At 42.2% G+C, this 14,513-nt stretch overlaps 1 protein-coding gene across 5 annotated transcripts; it reads left to right on the plus strand.

Moving 5' to 3' along the window:
• The first annotated feature begins 434 nt into the window (after nt 1–434).
• Nucleotides 435–13,625, plus strand: ENTPD4 (ectonucleoside triphosphate diphosphohydrolase 4). 5 transcript variants are annotated; one of them, XM_019556577.1, is made up of 14 exons: nt 435–531; nt 2,206–2,315; nt 3,139–3,336; nt 4,995–5,200; nt 5,950–6,100; nt 6,189–6,292; nt 7,084–7,143; nt 7,414–7,544; nt 7,669–7,716; nt 8,817–8,983; nt 10,082–10,406; nt 11,157–11,242; nt 11,959–12,120; nt 12,477–13,625. In XM_019556577.1, the coding sequence occupies exons 2-14, from the start codon at nt 2,251–2,253 to the stop codon at nt 12,703–12,705; spliced, it is 1,932 nt and encodes a 643-aa protein (XP_019412122.1). In that variant the 5' UTR covers nt 435–531; nt 2,206–2,250; the 3' UTR covers nt 12,706–13,625. The 5 variants fall into 5 exon arrangements, with proteins under 5 accessions (XP_019412122.1, XP_019412123.1, XP_019412124.1 ...); XM_019556580.1 differs by lacking the exon at nt 435–531 and adding an exon at nt 2,787–2,914 and having other exon boundaries at nt 2,232–2,315; XM_019556581.1 differs by lacking the exon at nt 435–531 and adding an exon at nt 2,771–2,914 and having other exon boundaries at nt 2,234–2,315.
• Nucleotides 13,626–14,513: the final 888 nt, after the last annotated feature.

Here is a 14,513-nt window from a genome sequence, read left to right on the forward strand (position 1 = left end):
CCTCAGCTGTCCCAGGGAATGAAAAGCTGTGCCCGTACTGGCCTCCCTGATTAAAGGAAGGCTTAGCTGTTCCCTCGGTGGCTCTAGGCCCACACAACAGGCCTAATGTGATTAGTGCGCAGGGCCTCTGTTGAGCACGCAGCCAGAGTGGTGCAGAGCAGGGAACCGCCGCAGAGGCAGTTCCAGTGCACGGGGCTTGGCAGTGCTAGGGGGATGGCAGCCACCGGTGACCTGCCTGAACGGAGCTGCACCTGCGTGGCCTCCACTGGGGCCCCTAGGCCACGCCATGCCCTCGCCCTCGCCCCTGCTCTGCCAGCGCCAGCCCACCACACACACGCTGTACTGTGCCTCCTCTGCCTCAGCCACGCCCCAATTCTAGCCCACAACCGCCTCGCCCACCACAGCGTGCGGTGTTCTCCTTCCGGCGTGTTTACGTTACATCCGGCGGAAGACCCGGAAGTGGGAATGTTGAGGTGTCGCTATGCGCTCGGGTGGCGTCGGTCCCGGGCCGAGCCGGGCCAGGACCCGTAGGTGAGCGCGGACCCCGGGGCAGCAGCCGCCGCCTCCCTCTCCCGGCCGGCGTGGTGCTGGGCTCGGACTCCTGGGTTCCCTGCGGGGCTTTGAACGTGAGCCCACGTGGCTTCCCCCGCCATGCCCCGGCCCCGGCCCTGGCAGGTCAGCAGGGAAGGCAGCGGGGCTGTGCCTGGGAGCGGTGCCTGGCCCAGGCAGTCCTGGGCGGCCCGCAGAGCCCTTCGGTCGGGGGCGACGGGGAGTAAGTTGGGGCTAATGGGCTGAGTTAGGTTTTTGGTTGTAGCCTTGATGGTTGAAGGACACAGGCAGGCAGGCAAGAGTCCTTGGGTAGATGTGGACTTTTTTATTCGATCAAGGGAGTGTCTGGATAAAAGTTAGGGTGCAGTCACCCATTTTCAGGCAGAGGGAGTCACATAACTCACAGGCTACGTGAGTTACATGCTCCTCTGACCTGCCTGTGAGCGGCATCCCCTCCTTCTGTGGAAGGAATGGTAAAACACATTCAAATTGGTGCCCGTGGTCTCTGCCGTGGGTTCTGCCAGCTTTGAGAAATAGATGGTCCCCAAGTCCTGTGCCGTGGGATGCTGTGTTGAAAGCAGATGGAGAAGGAAGAGGATGAGTAGTTTTTTCCAGTTGCTGTTGCTCAGTGGCTTTGGGGTATCACGGGTACCTTTGCATGGCCAAGACAGGTGAGATGGTAACTACGTAAATGAAGTGTTGGAAGTGGTTAGAGGTTTGGGGCGGTGCTAGTTGGTGCAATGTCTTTTGATGGCTTTGGTTTTTTGAGCCCAAGAGGGGGAAACCTAATATGGGTATGAGCAGGTTAAAATACCACAGTTCCTTGCTCCAGAGTCTCTTGGAGCTTGAAGGTATTTGGATTTACAAATTCTTCTTGGTGGCTGAATTGGAAAAAGAGGCCTGGAAGGGACCTTGAGAGGTCATTTAGTCCAACCCTTGCTCAAAGCAGGAACTTTATTGCCCTGTGTCTAAACCTCTCAGCTGGGTGTCTGTTTAACCAGCACTTAAACCTCTACTGAAAGGGGTTCAACCCCCTGGAACCTGGTAATCAGGTAGTCTGGTAATTGGGTCACCTGGTCCAGGGCTTAACAACTCCTCTAGCTAGAAAGTTTTTTTTTCTGACATTTAATTTTCTTTGTTGCAGTTTAAGGTCATTACTTCTTGTCCTGTCCCCTTCCTTGTCCTTGTCCATGTCCATGTAATGATGGCTGAGGTCAGGTTGGACATGTGTGGCTATAAACAGGAGTTAAAAATTCAAGTTGATTTATTAAATGAGTGTAAATTTATCATTTCAGAAACTTGAACTCTAGGTATGTCTAATGCTGTACCCCCGCTCCAAAGAAGAAAACCCCAAAACCTGGAAGTTATTTGAGGTATAGCCTCTGATTACTTGTTCTTCTACCAATTTTTGTGGCTTCAAAAATAATATTTAAAAGTTAATGTCTGCTATGTGGATGTAAAACTATACAAACAGGCAAAATGATATAAAAGATGCTGTCAAAGGCACAAAAGAGTATATTCTCTTCCTGGTGTAAGTAGTGTTTGTAATGGGATTAATAATAAAGATTTTGCTGATGGGCAGTTTGCTTTTATTAAAGTGTTAACCAAGGTATCCAGATCAAATTCCAGTTTTGCCTCCCTAAATTCTCCCTGCAGTTATAACTTGATTCGCAGTCGTTCGGCACCCCTTCTGAGTTTTTCATGTGGTGTTGCTGTGCAGTGTTACAGCTGCTGTGTTCCATCCCAGAGACAGCTACATTTCCATGGTAAGTGTTCCTTGCCCATAATTTATACAGTATGTGTTTCTGGCTCTTGATCCTTCAGGGACATCAGTGTGGGCATACCTTCCAGCCCTGCAGATCCTGGGGGATGATTGGAGAGTAAAGTTTCTAAAAGCTCTTTGGGATCAATTGTGAAGAAATCTTCAAGCAAAAAGTGTTGCTCATACACAAAGCCTATGGAGACGGCAGTTTATTTGAATGTTGATGTTATTATAACAGTTCCAAATTAATGTAGTCAAAACTTACTTGTTTGGGAGGCTACCACTGCTGCTGGAGAAATGCTACTGCCAAAGATTTGCTGTGGAAAATGAGCTCATCTTGCAGATGCATTGCAAGGCGTGCATGAAGGCCAGTTCAATAAATATCTGGCCGTATTTGGGCTCTTGCAAAGAAAACTACAAGACTGGTCTCTGACAGGATTGTCCCTTTAATATCTCTAGCATCTTTGTCGCACAGGAATGGAGGAACAGTGGCTCTGCCGAGGATCTATGTGCCTTATAAAACTGGCATATCTGGCTGATATTGGAACACCAGTAAATTCTGCTTTCTGTCTGTCCTGATTTGGATTTTCCCAACATGGGGAGGTGAGAATCGGAACAAATCGTCCAATAACAAATCAAGTAGAGGTATAGTTTGAGCCCAGGGTCCAAGAAATCTTAAACTCGCCCTGGAATTAGAGAATTTAGTGCTTCTAACTGGAGATGAAATGAACCTCTTGTTTTTTTTCCGTATATTTTCATTGAGGACAATACCAACCATCTCATGGGTGGATTAATTAATTTAGCTAATATTTCTCTTTGTGTTTCAGGATCAGCATCTCATGCTTGTTTCCTGCTTCCTGGCACTTCAGCATCTCCCCAGTGGGATGTCCTCGCATACTGAACACCACTTTACGGCAGATTGTTGTTATTGGTATACTCGCTGCTGCTGTCTCCTTGCTGTATTACTCCCTTGTTGTTATCCGGAATAAATATGGGCGTGCATACCGGGATAAGAAGTTTCACAGGTGAGAACTGAGCGTAGTCATGAGGGCAGGAGAGGAACGTGATCTAGAGACCCCACATTTATTTCAGTATATTGGATGAAGGTTGGGTTTGTTGGACCATAAGTAGCAGCTTGGAAAAACAGATGAGAGATTTAAGATCTTCCCAACTGAAAGCATCTTGTAAGAATTATCACTAAAACTTACTAATATGAGGTGACCTGTCACACATAGAGAGTAAGAGTGATAACTTATAAGTTGTCTTATAAGCAAGATTTCTGAGTTCTGTTTTTGGGCATGGGTAGACACTAGGGGCTGTGCGAAACAGCTGTTCTGTTTCCGTTTTGGATTCTGTCATTTTGGAGGACAGTAACTTGTTTCAGATCATTGTTCCATTTCGATTCAACCAAATCTGTTTCAGCACTTGAATTCTGATTTGGAGATTTGGATCAGCTGGGGAGAGACAGGTACAACTGGATGGCTGCAGGTGCTCCTGTGGCTCTTCCAGCTGTGCCTGCTTCTCCTTAGGTGGGGGAGCTGCAGAAGAAGCCCTCATGGCTGACCTGCCCGGCCCCATCCCCCGCCAGCCACCAGCCTCCCGGCACTTAAAAAAAAATAAAATAAAAAAAAGCCCCACATTCACCTGCCACAGCAGCAGCAATGAGGGCCTCTGAGGGCTTGTGGCAGAGCTCCCCCATGGGGCAGCAAGGATCACCCCTCGCCCCGCTTGGCACCCGCGCTGCAGCTGTCACATTGTGCAGGTGCATCGCGGCTTGGCAGGATACTGTGCACCGTTTGGGCGGCTCCAGCAGTCAGTGGGAACCCAGCACCTCTCAGCCTCAGTGGTCCCAGCTCCCAGATAATGCACAGCGCCCTTCCGAGCCGTGCTGCACCCGTTCCATTGGGCAGTTACCGCATGGGTGCCAGGTGGGGGATGCAATCCCCGTTGCCCTCCACTGCTTTGTGCTGCATGGGGGGACTCTGCCGTGAGCCCTCAGAGGCCCGGGTTACTCTTGCTACAGCCGGTGAGTGCAGGCATCTTTTTTGCTAAAGTGCTGGAAGGCCGGGGGTTTCTCCCATGGCTCCTCTGGCTATGCCTGCCTCTGCCTTGGTGGGAGGGAGCCAGGGGAGAAGCCTCCATGGCTGCCTTGCCTGGCTCCATCCCCCAGCCTCCTGGCACTTAAAAAGGAGGTCTGTGGGGCTATGCCAGACTATAGTCTCGGGGGCATTTCCAAAACGTTTCAGATGGTTTTGTTTAGTTTCTGAGATGGTTTGGAGTGTTTCTTTTTGGATTCGGTGTTTTGGGCGCTGAAAAGGAAACAAAATGCCTCCCGAAGTTTCGCATGGCCCTAGTAGGCAAACTGCTGACTGACAGTTAAAAGGAGAGAACAAGGGTTTAATGTTCAACAGGTGAGTAGTAACTGCCTATGCATCTGCTATGCTGTGGTAAATGAAAGCTAATTCATACCATCTTACCCACTTTTAATGAGTGCAGTGTAACAGTGTCCACATCAGCAGTTATTGAGGACCATCTGACATATCCCCCTGCATGTTATGTTAAATAATTGCTGCTTGAATTTTGAGCCACATTGTTTGCATGCGTAGGTCTCAGTTATTCAGAATTTGTATGTGTCTGTAAACAAAACCTTAATCACAAAATAACACAGACATTTTTTTCCTAGGTATCTTGCTCGAGTAACAGATACTGAAGCTACTGATATCAGTAACCCCAATCTGAACTATGGCATTGTGGTAGACTGCGGCAGCAGCGGATCTAGAATTTTTGTGTACTGTTGGCCAAGACACAATGGCAACCCTCATGATTTGCTGGATATCAAACAAATGAGGGACAAAGACAGAAAACCAGTGGTTATGAAAATTAAACCAGGTATTGGAACAAAAACATCTGAGATTCAGTCACGGTTCTCCTGCCAGCTGTCTACCCAACTCAATTCATATTAAGGATTCATTTGCTTGGATATTAAGGTTTCACTTTTCAAAAGAGGTCTGATCTGGTTTTTCCTAGATTTTGGTGTTCTGTAGACGCAGCAAATATATGTACTTGAATAATTTGGCTTATTTAACAGGATAGCCCTTCTTAGTAGCCCAAAATAGCTTAATATAGCAATTTTGGGCCTCCTTAGTAGGCCCAAAATGGCAATTTTTTGTTGAAACATTGCTGCAAAGACCAAGTTGTTGGTGCTTTTTTTTTTTTTTGAGGTGTCAATATGAATACCATGTTTCAGTTGTGTTAAGGTATTATGGCAGTGGTTTTAGATGAGCAAAGAGGGCCATTAACTACAAAATAGACTGTAAACTGTAACTGTTTCCTGTTACAGTTCCAAATATGTGTTTACTTTTTGCTTTGTAAATATCTTAAATGTAAGATACAAATGGGTAACTAAATATTTTTGCTTAGTGCTAAAATTTTTTGCTGTCGATTTTACTTAAAATTGTTACTGATTGAATCCACTTATTACAGAACTGTTGGTAATTGCAGATTGCTGACTTTATGTAACGAATTGGTTCTAGAGCATAGTTTAAAACCTTAAAGCATCTAGTTGGCTTTTAACTAGTCAGAAACCAACGTTTCGCCTTACACTTAGCAGTTGCCTACTTATTCATCTATTTCTCTAGGCATTTCAGAGTTTGCTAACTCTCCGGAAAAAGTCAGTGATTATATTTCTCCGCTTCTGAGCTTTGCTGCAGAGCACGTACCCCGGGCAAAACACAAAGAGACTCCTCTCTATATCCTCTGTACAGCAGGAATGAGAATCCTGCCAGAGAGGTGACTGGCTATCTTATTTCTTAAAAACTTGAACCTACATACTTAAGTGCACTGAGCATTTTAACCACGGTTCTTTTTTTTTTTCCAGTCAGCAGAAGGCAATACTAGAAGATCTGCTCACTGATATTCCTGTGCGTTTTGATTTTCTGTTTTCAGACTCACACGCAGAAGTTATTTCTGGGAAACAGGAAGGTGGGTTAACGCTCTTGGAAAAAATGAAACTTCAAAATTTTTGTTCTCTTCCACTGCAGTTTTTGACATACTTTTCTTACTGCTTTTTCACATACTTGTTTGGTTAAGCTGTTTTAAACTGCGTGCAATTTTTTGTTGTTCTTATCTGACCAAAAAAAGAATTCTACTCTAGTTTGTTTCCTAAAATTACTAAAAATGATGTGTCCTGATTTCGCAGTGAAACGTAGGTTCATTTTTGGTTGTTTCCGACAAGCTGAGACCTGAAGACTTCAAAGTGGGGCTCTTTTTTTTTCTTTAACGGGGATGGATTATATTGTTTCCTTACAGAGGATGAATAGTTCCCAAATATCTTACTTCTGGATGGCAGATGATTTTCAAACCATATTGGAGGGGAGGAGGGGGGGAATCTTAGTAAAAGCTTATAGAATCAAATATCCTGGATAATAATACTTAAACTAGTGGGCCACAATTTTATCAGAATAGCTTAAATGTTTTAAGGGAAAATATTTGGGTTAATTTGGCAGGAATGTGTTTCTGCACATCACATAGTTGATACAATGTGTTGAGTTTGTTTTTCTTTTTGTTTGTTTTTTTAAAGAAGTGATGGTTATAAAGATGACTGAGAGAAGTTTAATTTTTTTTTAAATAAGGTACAGCCAAGTGGCATAAACATCTATAAGTTAGTCTGCAAGGTGCAGATCTACCCTGCCTTCTGCTTGTCTTTAGACTAAAATAACTAAGTACTTTTCCTCCAGTAAACGTTCTGAACACCATCCTTTTTCTGCTTTTAGGTGTATATGCATGGATTGGTATCAATTTTGTCCTTGGACGATTTGAGCATATTGATGATGGTAAGTGCTGTAACACTGTCATAAAAAAGCCAGGAAGAATTGTGAACACTAGAGCCAGGGGGGTAGTGTGCTCCTTGCAGATGCCTAGTTCACACATTGAAATGCAGCAGTTATGCATTTCAGAAGCATCATGATGCTTTGAGTGCAAATAAATTCTAATTGACAAACAAGGCAGTTGGATGGCACTGGCTTTTTCTGCAGTGTGGTACTGCTTAAGAAATATCCTGGATTCATTTCTTAATAGTGCCACTTCTCTATTTTGTTTCATAGAGGATGATGCAGTTGTAGAAGTGCATATCCCTGGCAGTGAAAACAAGGAAGCCATCATTCGTAAGAGGACAGTGGGTATTCTCGATATGGGTGGAGTGTCGACCCAGATAGCGTACGAAGTTCCTAAAACTGTAAGCTTTGCCTCTTCACAGCAGGTTATTATCTGTACAACTTTCCTTCTTTTCCTTTTGTTTAATTTATGATTTTAACCCGTTTCCATTTGTGGTCTTGTTTTTGTTTTGTTTTGTTTTTGAGTCATATGATTCATTACATCCCATCCAAAGCAAGTGGGAGAGAAGACAGGTGAACATAATTCCTTCATCAGCTAAGCAACTCATTCATCTTTGCCTTTTTTCATTTAGAGGGTTGATTTCTAATAGTACAGCTTCAACTTTTGGCAAGTGTGGCAGAATATTCATTTGTCCTAGTATATAATCCTAGTTGGATTTTTTTTTCCCTCCCTTCCCCACCCCTGCTAAGCAGATCAGCGTACATGAGTTGAGATCCTGAAAGCTGTGTAATTCCTTCATAAGAACCTAGGGTTGTGTACATTATTTTTTTTTCTGTGCACTGTATAGTATATTTCTTCTAGAAAGAAAACTGTGTGCAAGTTTGAGGTGGAACCATATGGCTTTACCTGAATCTCAGTCTATTGATTTAACAACAAAAACATTTGCCCTATAATCAGGCGAATTCCTCATTGACTTCAATGGGAATCTCCTATTCTAAGGATTGGATAAGTCTTGGGCATTGGCTAACAATGCTGCGTTTTAATGAAAATTATGTATCTTCTTGTTGACAAGTTTTATTAACACATGCTTCTTCAATTGGAGAGTACAACTAACTGCTAGTGGAGTTTAAAAAATAACCAAGTGTTGAGATTCAGAGCAATTTGTCCTCTTTAGCAAATGTGACTGATACAGAAAGGGTTGCAAATAATTGGTTACCAGTGTGTAATTCTAGAAGGTGGAATTACCTGTCATTGCAGTTAAACATTAGACCTAAAAACATTCTTTGGATGCCCTGATTTTCCTTCTGCCCTCCTGAAAGAGGCACAACAGAACTGTTTTGTAAAATTCCTTCTTTAATTTGCTTGTGTAGTGGAGAAGGCAACTAACATGCATGATGCTGAAGAGCCTGCTGCTGTTTCTTGTTTACACCACTCAGCAGAAGCCCCACACACAATTATGCACTCCTTCCTGGCACCTTCTACCAGTGACTTCTCAAAATGCTTTAGAAACTGGGTCATGTGGTGAGAGCTTAATGAGTGGCTGAATCCAGGGTTGTGAAAAGCTTTGAGGATCTGCAATCTGAAGAGATGCCTTAATGCTCATAGGCTTATGAATACCTCCAGGTGATATTGCAGATCTCTCTTTAATCTCTTCGCACTTGGGTTGTTGCAGGAGGAAGTAGCCAAAAACTTACTCGCGGAATTTAACTTGGGATGTGATGCTCATCAGACTGAGCATGTCTACAGAGTCTACGTTGCGACGTTCCTTGGCTTTGGTGGAAATGCTGCACGACAGAGATATGAGGACAGCATATTTACCAACACAGTCTTCAGAAACAAGTAATATGTAGCTGGGTTTTTTCTACACCCCCTGATTTTATAAATGTTGAACTGTTGTCCCAGAAATTCCAGCAAAATGTAGACTCCTAGGAGGTGCGCTCAGAATAGCTGAGCTGTAGACTGTTGCAGACGCAATTTTTAGTTGTTTCATAATATTTGTAATAGAACTGTGAAGAACTGAAACAGGATTTTTACTTTTATAGGGGCTTGAGATGCATAGGGTTCTAAGATTGACAAGCTCAAGAGGACTTCTCTGCTTTCAGCTCTGAGGTTCAGCTTTACTCATAGTGCTGCTGTGTTCTAGGAAGCAGAATCAAATTCTAAATTATTTAAATAGCTGCCAAGATAGCTGGTAAAGGAATTTTAGTTTTGCAGCTTCAGGGTGGCTTAGGGAGCTCAAATGCTCCCATGTGAAACTCACTCCTTCACTGAGTTGAGCACTGTGCTCTAACTTGCTTCTAGGTTACCTGCAGGTGTCGGCAGGTAAGTTCTTTTTCTGGTAATTGTCACAACAGCGTGATGGGCTTCTAATGTGGTGCCATGCTTCTGTGACAGTTATGCTTGAGCCTGAAAGTTTTTTCTCTTGACTATGTCTTGATTTATGCTTAACTTCATTATAGAACTCTTTAAAAAGACGTTTTAGTGGTGGCTATATAACTTGTAGCAGATGAGTGGGGATTTCTCCCCACCCTTAGTTAGAAATGCTTTGCATCTGATAGCCAAATTGTACCTCACCTTTAGTTACAGCTCTTGGGGTTTGTATAGCTTCAGTGTCAAATAAGGTCTGCTGTGCATGATTTTTATGGCTGTTTCAAGGACTTAATCTAAAATCTGGAGATAATACAAAATGTGCAGTTGCTTGGATTCAGGTGTTCTGCATTTCCAGGCCAAATAGTTTGGATAGGTTGAGTGTGGCATGCCTGTTGTGGTACATGCCACATGATCTCTGAATGAAATATAACATGTTGAAGCGTGCTCAGACAAAAGTGATTTGGTTTATTCACTTTAACTGCTCTGATGCTGAAACTTTGTTCTGAGTAACATTTTGAATATGCCTTACTTGTGGTTGTTATAACTATGTTCCATCTCATTTTGTAGGCTTCTGGGCAAACAGACGAGTATGACTTCTGAGTCGCCCCACCTGGATCCTTGCCTGCCTCTAGATGCTGAGGATAAAATCCAGCAGAATGGGCAGACGCTGTATTTGCGAGGGACAGGAAATTTTAATCTGTGTCGAGAAATTATTCAGCCTTTCATGAATAAGACCAATGAAACTCAGACTTCTTTAAATGGTGTCTATCAGCCTGCTGTGCACTTTCAGAACAGTGAATTCTATGGCTTCTCTGAGTTCTATTACTGTACTGAGGATGTCTTACGCATGGGAGGAGACTACAGTGCTCCAAGATTCATTAAAGCTGCAAAGGTAAAGCACTTTTGGGGCGGAATCTTGTTTCCTAGCTTTGAAATGGCCAGTAATCTGAAAACATAACTGTTTTAGATGCTTTGGGGTTTCCTTTTAAAAACTATTAACCTAGACACTACCGTTAAGTGACTCCAGGGTAAATGGGATCCATCCTAAAATGAGTAGAGCGTCTGAGGCACTATAGGGACATAGAAATAGAATTTTTATACTTGAAAGTACACATATTCTTGTTCTGTTGGGTGGCTTGCTTGTTTTTTAAGAGAGGATTTAATTATGCTGGGAGTGGGGCATAAAAATGAATGCCTGTTTTGATAGGGTAAAAACTTAGCAGATGCTGCAATTTTTCCATTAGGTGAGATTTCTATCAGTCATGTGCATTTTACAAAACAAGGTAAAACTGGACAATACACTAGAAAGTACTAGGTAATTGTGCTCCGTCAAGGGGTGGAATAACTGTCTTCAGAAATAAATTGTAGGATTGAAAAGTTCGACGTGGAGATGACAGATAATTTTAACCAATAGCACAGTTTAGTTTTTAGATTGTGTTAAAAAAATAAGAAAGAGCTTTGCCTACTGCACCATGCACTACTCCCTGACATGTTCTTATCAGCCATTTCTCTCCTTATTTCTCTGTGTTAAATTTTACAGCCATATTTATCATTTGGAAATGAGCTTCTCCATTGACCAAGTGTCTTGCATAATGTAACAGGTAAATGAAATTTTAAAAAATCTGTTTTTACCCTTCCCCAGGATTATTGTGCCACTAAGTGGTCTGTCCTACGAGAACGTTTTGACCGTGGTCTTTATGCATCACATGCTGATCTTCATAGATTGAAGTAAGTATTCATGTTTGCACAGTGCAAGTCGTTCATGCAGAGTTGCCAGAGAAGGGTCATGTTCAAGTGACTCATTTTTAAAAAGGAGTTGGATATCTGAATGTAAGCCATACTGAACCTTAAGTATTGCATCAGATATAAAAATGACTGCAAACCAAGGCTATTTTGGAGATGGAATCCCACAAACCAGCTTTCTGTGCATTTTGGTGGGAGGGTGGGGGTTTGCTATATCTAAAATCTTTTAATGGAAAGTGAGTTTTTTTCAGATGTCACTGCTTAACAAGACAGATATAGTTATCTCCATGTTTATGGCTTAAGGGTAGTCTCCTGATTCAGGCAGGTAATTAATCAAATACCTTTAGTTCTGTTTAGGTTCCACTGAGCACTGATGGCTTTCCTTTTTACTAAAACATATTTCAATGAGAGCCAGAATCATTTACATTCATTATAATTATGGGTCAGAGGAAAGGAGGAAGTTTTAAATAAGATCCTACTAGTCTGTTGCACATAAACCCTTAGTTTTCTCAATCCCTGTCTTGAAATGCACATTCTTATGGCCAGTGACTTGCATTCCTGTGTTCCTGCAGTAAAAGGTAAGCCCCTCAATGTAGGAACCTGAATTTGCTGGGCTAATTATGATGTGTGGCCTTATAGGACTATGTGAGGAAAAAGTGTGAGAAATCAAATAGCTAGTTACTTTTTCCTGTCTTCTGTAGGTATCAGTGTTTTAAATCTGCCTGGATGTATGAAGTCTTTCACAGTGGCTTCTCTTTTCCTGTGAACTACAGCAATTTAAAAACTGCTCTGCAGGTGTATGATAAGGAGGTGCAATGGACATTAGGAGCCATTCTTTACCGAACAAGGTTTTTACCTCTGAGGTACTGCTTATTTCTGTACTTGTCCCGTTGTGTAGTTTGAGTGGAATGGGCATTATATGATTTTAGAAGACAATTTTGCTGTCAAAGCAAATAGCCAGATAGGGGCTAAAATTTTTGGTTCAAGTTCAGCGTACTAGAGCACAAGGTCAGGGTGCATATTTTTAAAACTGCAGCCTATCCAGTTAATGACTGAAACCCAAATGTGAGCAATCCAGCTGGATGGATCAACAGCATAACTAAGTGATGGCTGTTCAGGGTAGCCACCTTCAGTTGCTGCAGTAAGGTCAAGAGGCTATCTTTTTGTCTCATTAAAGGATAAAAATCCCATTTTCCCCTCCCCTCCCTCTTTTTCTCAGGGACATCCAACAAGAGACCTTCCGAGGAAATCACTCCCACTGGAGGAGCTTCTCCTTTGTTTACAATCACTATTTATTCTTCGCCTGTTTCCTGGTTGTGCTGCTGTCTATCCTGCTCTACCTACTGAGGCTGAGACGGATTCACAGGAGAATGCTGCGCAATGGCTCATCTGCTTCCCTCTGGATTGAAGAAGGCCTCCCACCACAGAAGATACCAGGAGCCTTATGAGATGGTGCAATGAAGAGCCTCCTATCAGACTACTTAAAGAAAAAAGCCATTTTAGCCTCAGGGTTTCTCTGTTTTGTCTCTAAGAAACCATTCGAGAAACAGATCTCCTAACGGTGAATTCAGCAAGAGAGTTTTTGAAAGGGACTTAACTGCTGGAAAGGAGGAATCAACTTGGCTTAGTTTGACTAGAGAGCATCTGCCAAAAATACTTTTAAAAATTTTTAATTTTAAAAGTAAATGCACTTTCATGTTAAGTGAGAGGAGTGAAGACTTAATGCCAGTAAATGGACAGAGGCAGCTTAAGCTATATGTATGGTAACAGAATGATTGTGGGTTCCTATTTCAGTAAGACTGTGAAATATTGCTAGTTAGAATGAATGGAGATTATATACACTTTCTTTGTTCAGGTCCATGATTGATATTTCACCAGGCTTCCAAATTCCAAGCCTCTTCAGTAAAGGAAAAGGAAGGATAGGGTCTTTTAAAAGCAGTAACAAAGTGACCTGCTAAAACAACAGCTTTTCACACTTTATATTTTGAAGTACTTCAATGGAAGAAAAAGCCGTTGTGACTAATGCTGTGTTTCTGCAGATCACCAGTAAATTCATTGTTCCGTGTGTCCTTGACAATCTTCTTAACATCTTGGAACCTGTAATCTTGAAGTGACAGAAGTCACTGCTTGTAGCCTTTCACTTGACAGTCTTTTGGTCATGGTCCAGAAATCTCCCCAAAACTCTTAAGGTAGAAGAAGCTGGAAACATGTCCAGACTTCAGCTACTAGTAGAGCAAACACATGCACATTGTCTTTTGTTGTTTTTTCTGGGTTTTCATACTTGTTAATTTATATTTTATTTAAAAAAAAAATGGTAGTTTTACTTGAAAGCCAACTTGTTCCTGATTAAAAGTGGCATTTATATGAATTTTGGGTGGATGAAAAGTTTATTATACCGACTAAAGACTGCTGGCCATTGTTGGCATAATCCTCATCAGACATGTGCCATAGTCATTCTAAATCGTGTGATACTGGACATAAGCTCTCTTTTCAAACCTTCCCTACAGACTTCTAAGGAAATAGTTTTGGTCCTTCTTAAATTGAAGGGAAAAATCTCTCTGGATTTCTTGGCTTCCTTTTGGATGACCTTTTTATTTTTTGCTTGTTCTTGTTATTCCCGCTTTCCTCTGAACAGATTCTGGCAATCATGTTTTGCCTATGCTAATGGTACATGTTCATTTTATACAGTTACCATGTGTTGTTCTCCACTTGAGATGCTAGTATATTTCATTAACGAGCAAAGGGATTGTCTGTACGAGCCAGGAAGAGTAACATCAGGGTTAATGTGGAAATTTTAGAAATCACAATAGCTTATTTTATAGGCCTGTGGTCAGGCATTACTAATTTTGGCAAAGTCTCTGATTTTTCATGTCTTTGAGTTAAAGATGCAAAATACTTGAGTTAAGGGCAGCTGCTGCCATGTGTGCATTTTATAACATCCTTGCTTCTTGAAAGGCAGCCTCTTGGCATGTTCTTTTAAAGCTTAATTTTTTTTAAACAAACATTAGCTTTTCAGCCTAACGGCTTTCCAAAGAATAACGACCTAATGCAGTAAGAGTATTGTAACAGCTTAAATACTAAATAATCTGGCTGCTTTAAAGGAAGAATTGTTTCGTGATGGCAATGAGGTGGATCATTACTGTGACCTCATATAACCAGCACAATCATATAAACTTCTACAAACGCAGCTCCGCTTTGTGCAGTGGGACTACTTCAGTCTTGATTCTGTAAATGGGGATAAAACCTGGCATGCGTA

Source organism: Crocodylus porosus, unplaced genomic scaffold (genome assembly GCF_001723895.1).
Source record: "Crocodylus porosus isolate Cpor-Errol unplaced genomic scaffold, CroPor_comp1, whole genome shotgun sequence".
Taxonomy (NCBI): Eukaryota; Metazoa; Chordata; order Crocodylia; family Crocodylidae; genus Crocodylus; species Crocodylus porosus.

What these genes read in the sequence shown, in the direction of transcription:
- ENTPD4 (XM_019556577.1), top strand. Translation starts at nt 2,251, where the DNA reads ATGTGGTGTTGCTGTGCAGTGTTACAGCTGCTGTGTTCCATCCCAGAG. An exon ending in GGTTATGAAAATTAAACCAG is followed by an intron (nt 5,201 to 5,949) that starts GTATTGGAACAA and finishes CTATTTCTCTAG; the next exon opens with GCATTTCAGAGTTTGCTAAC. An exon ending in AACACAGTCTTCAGAAACAA is followed by an intron (nt 8,984 to 10,081) that starts GTAATATGTAGC and finishes CTCATTTTGTAG; the next exon opens with GCTTCTGGGCAAACAGACGA.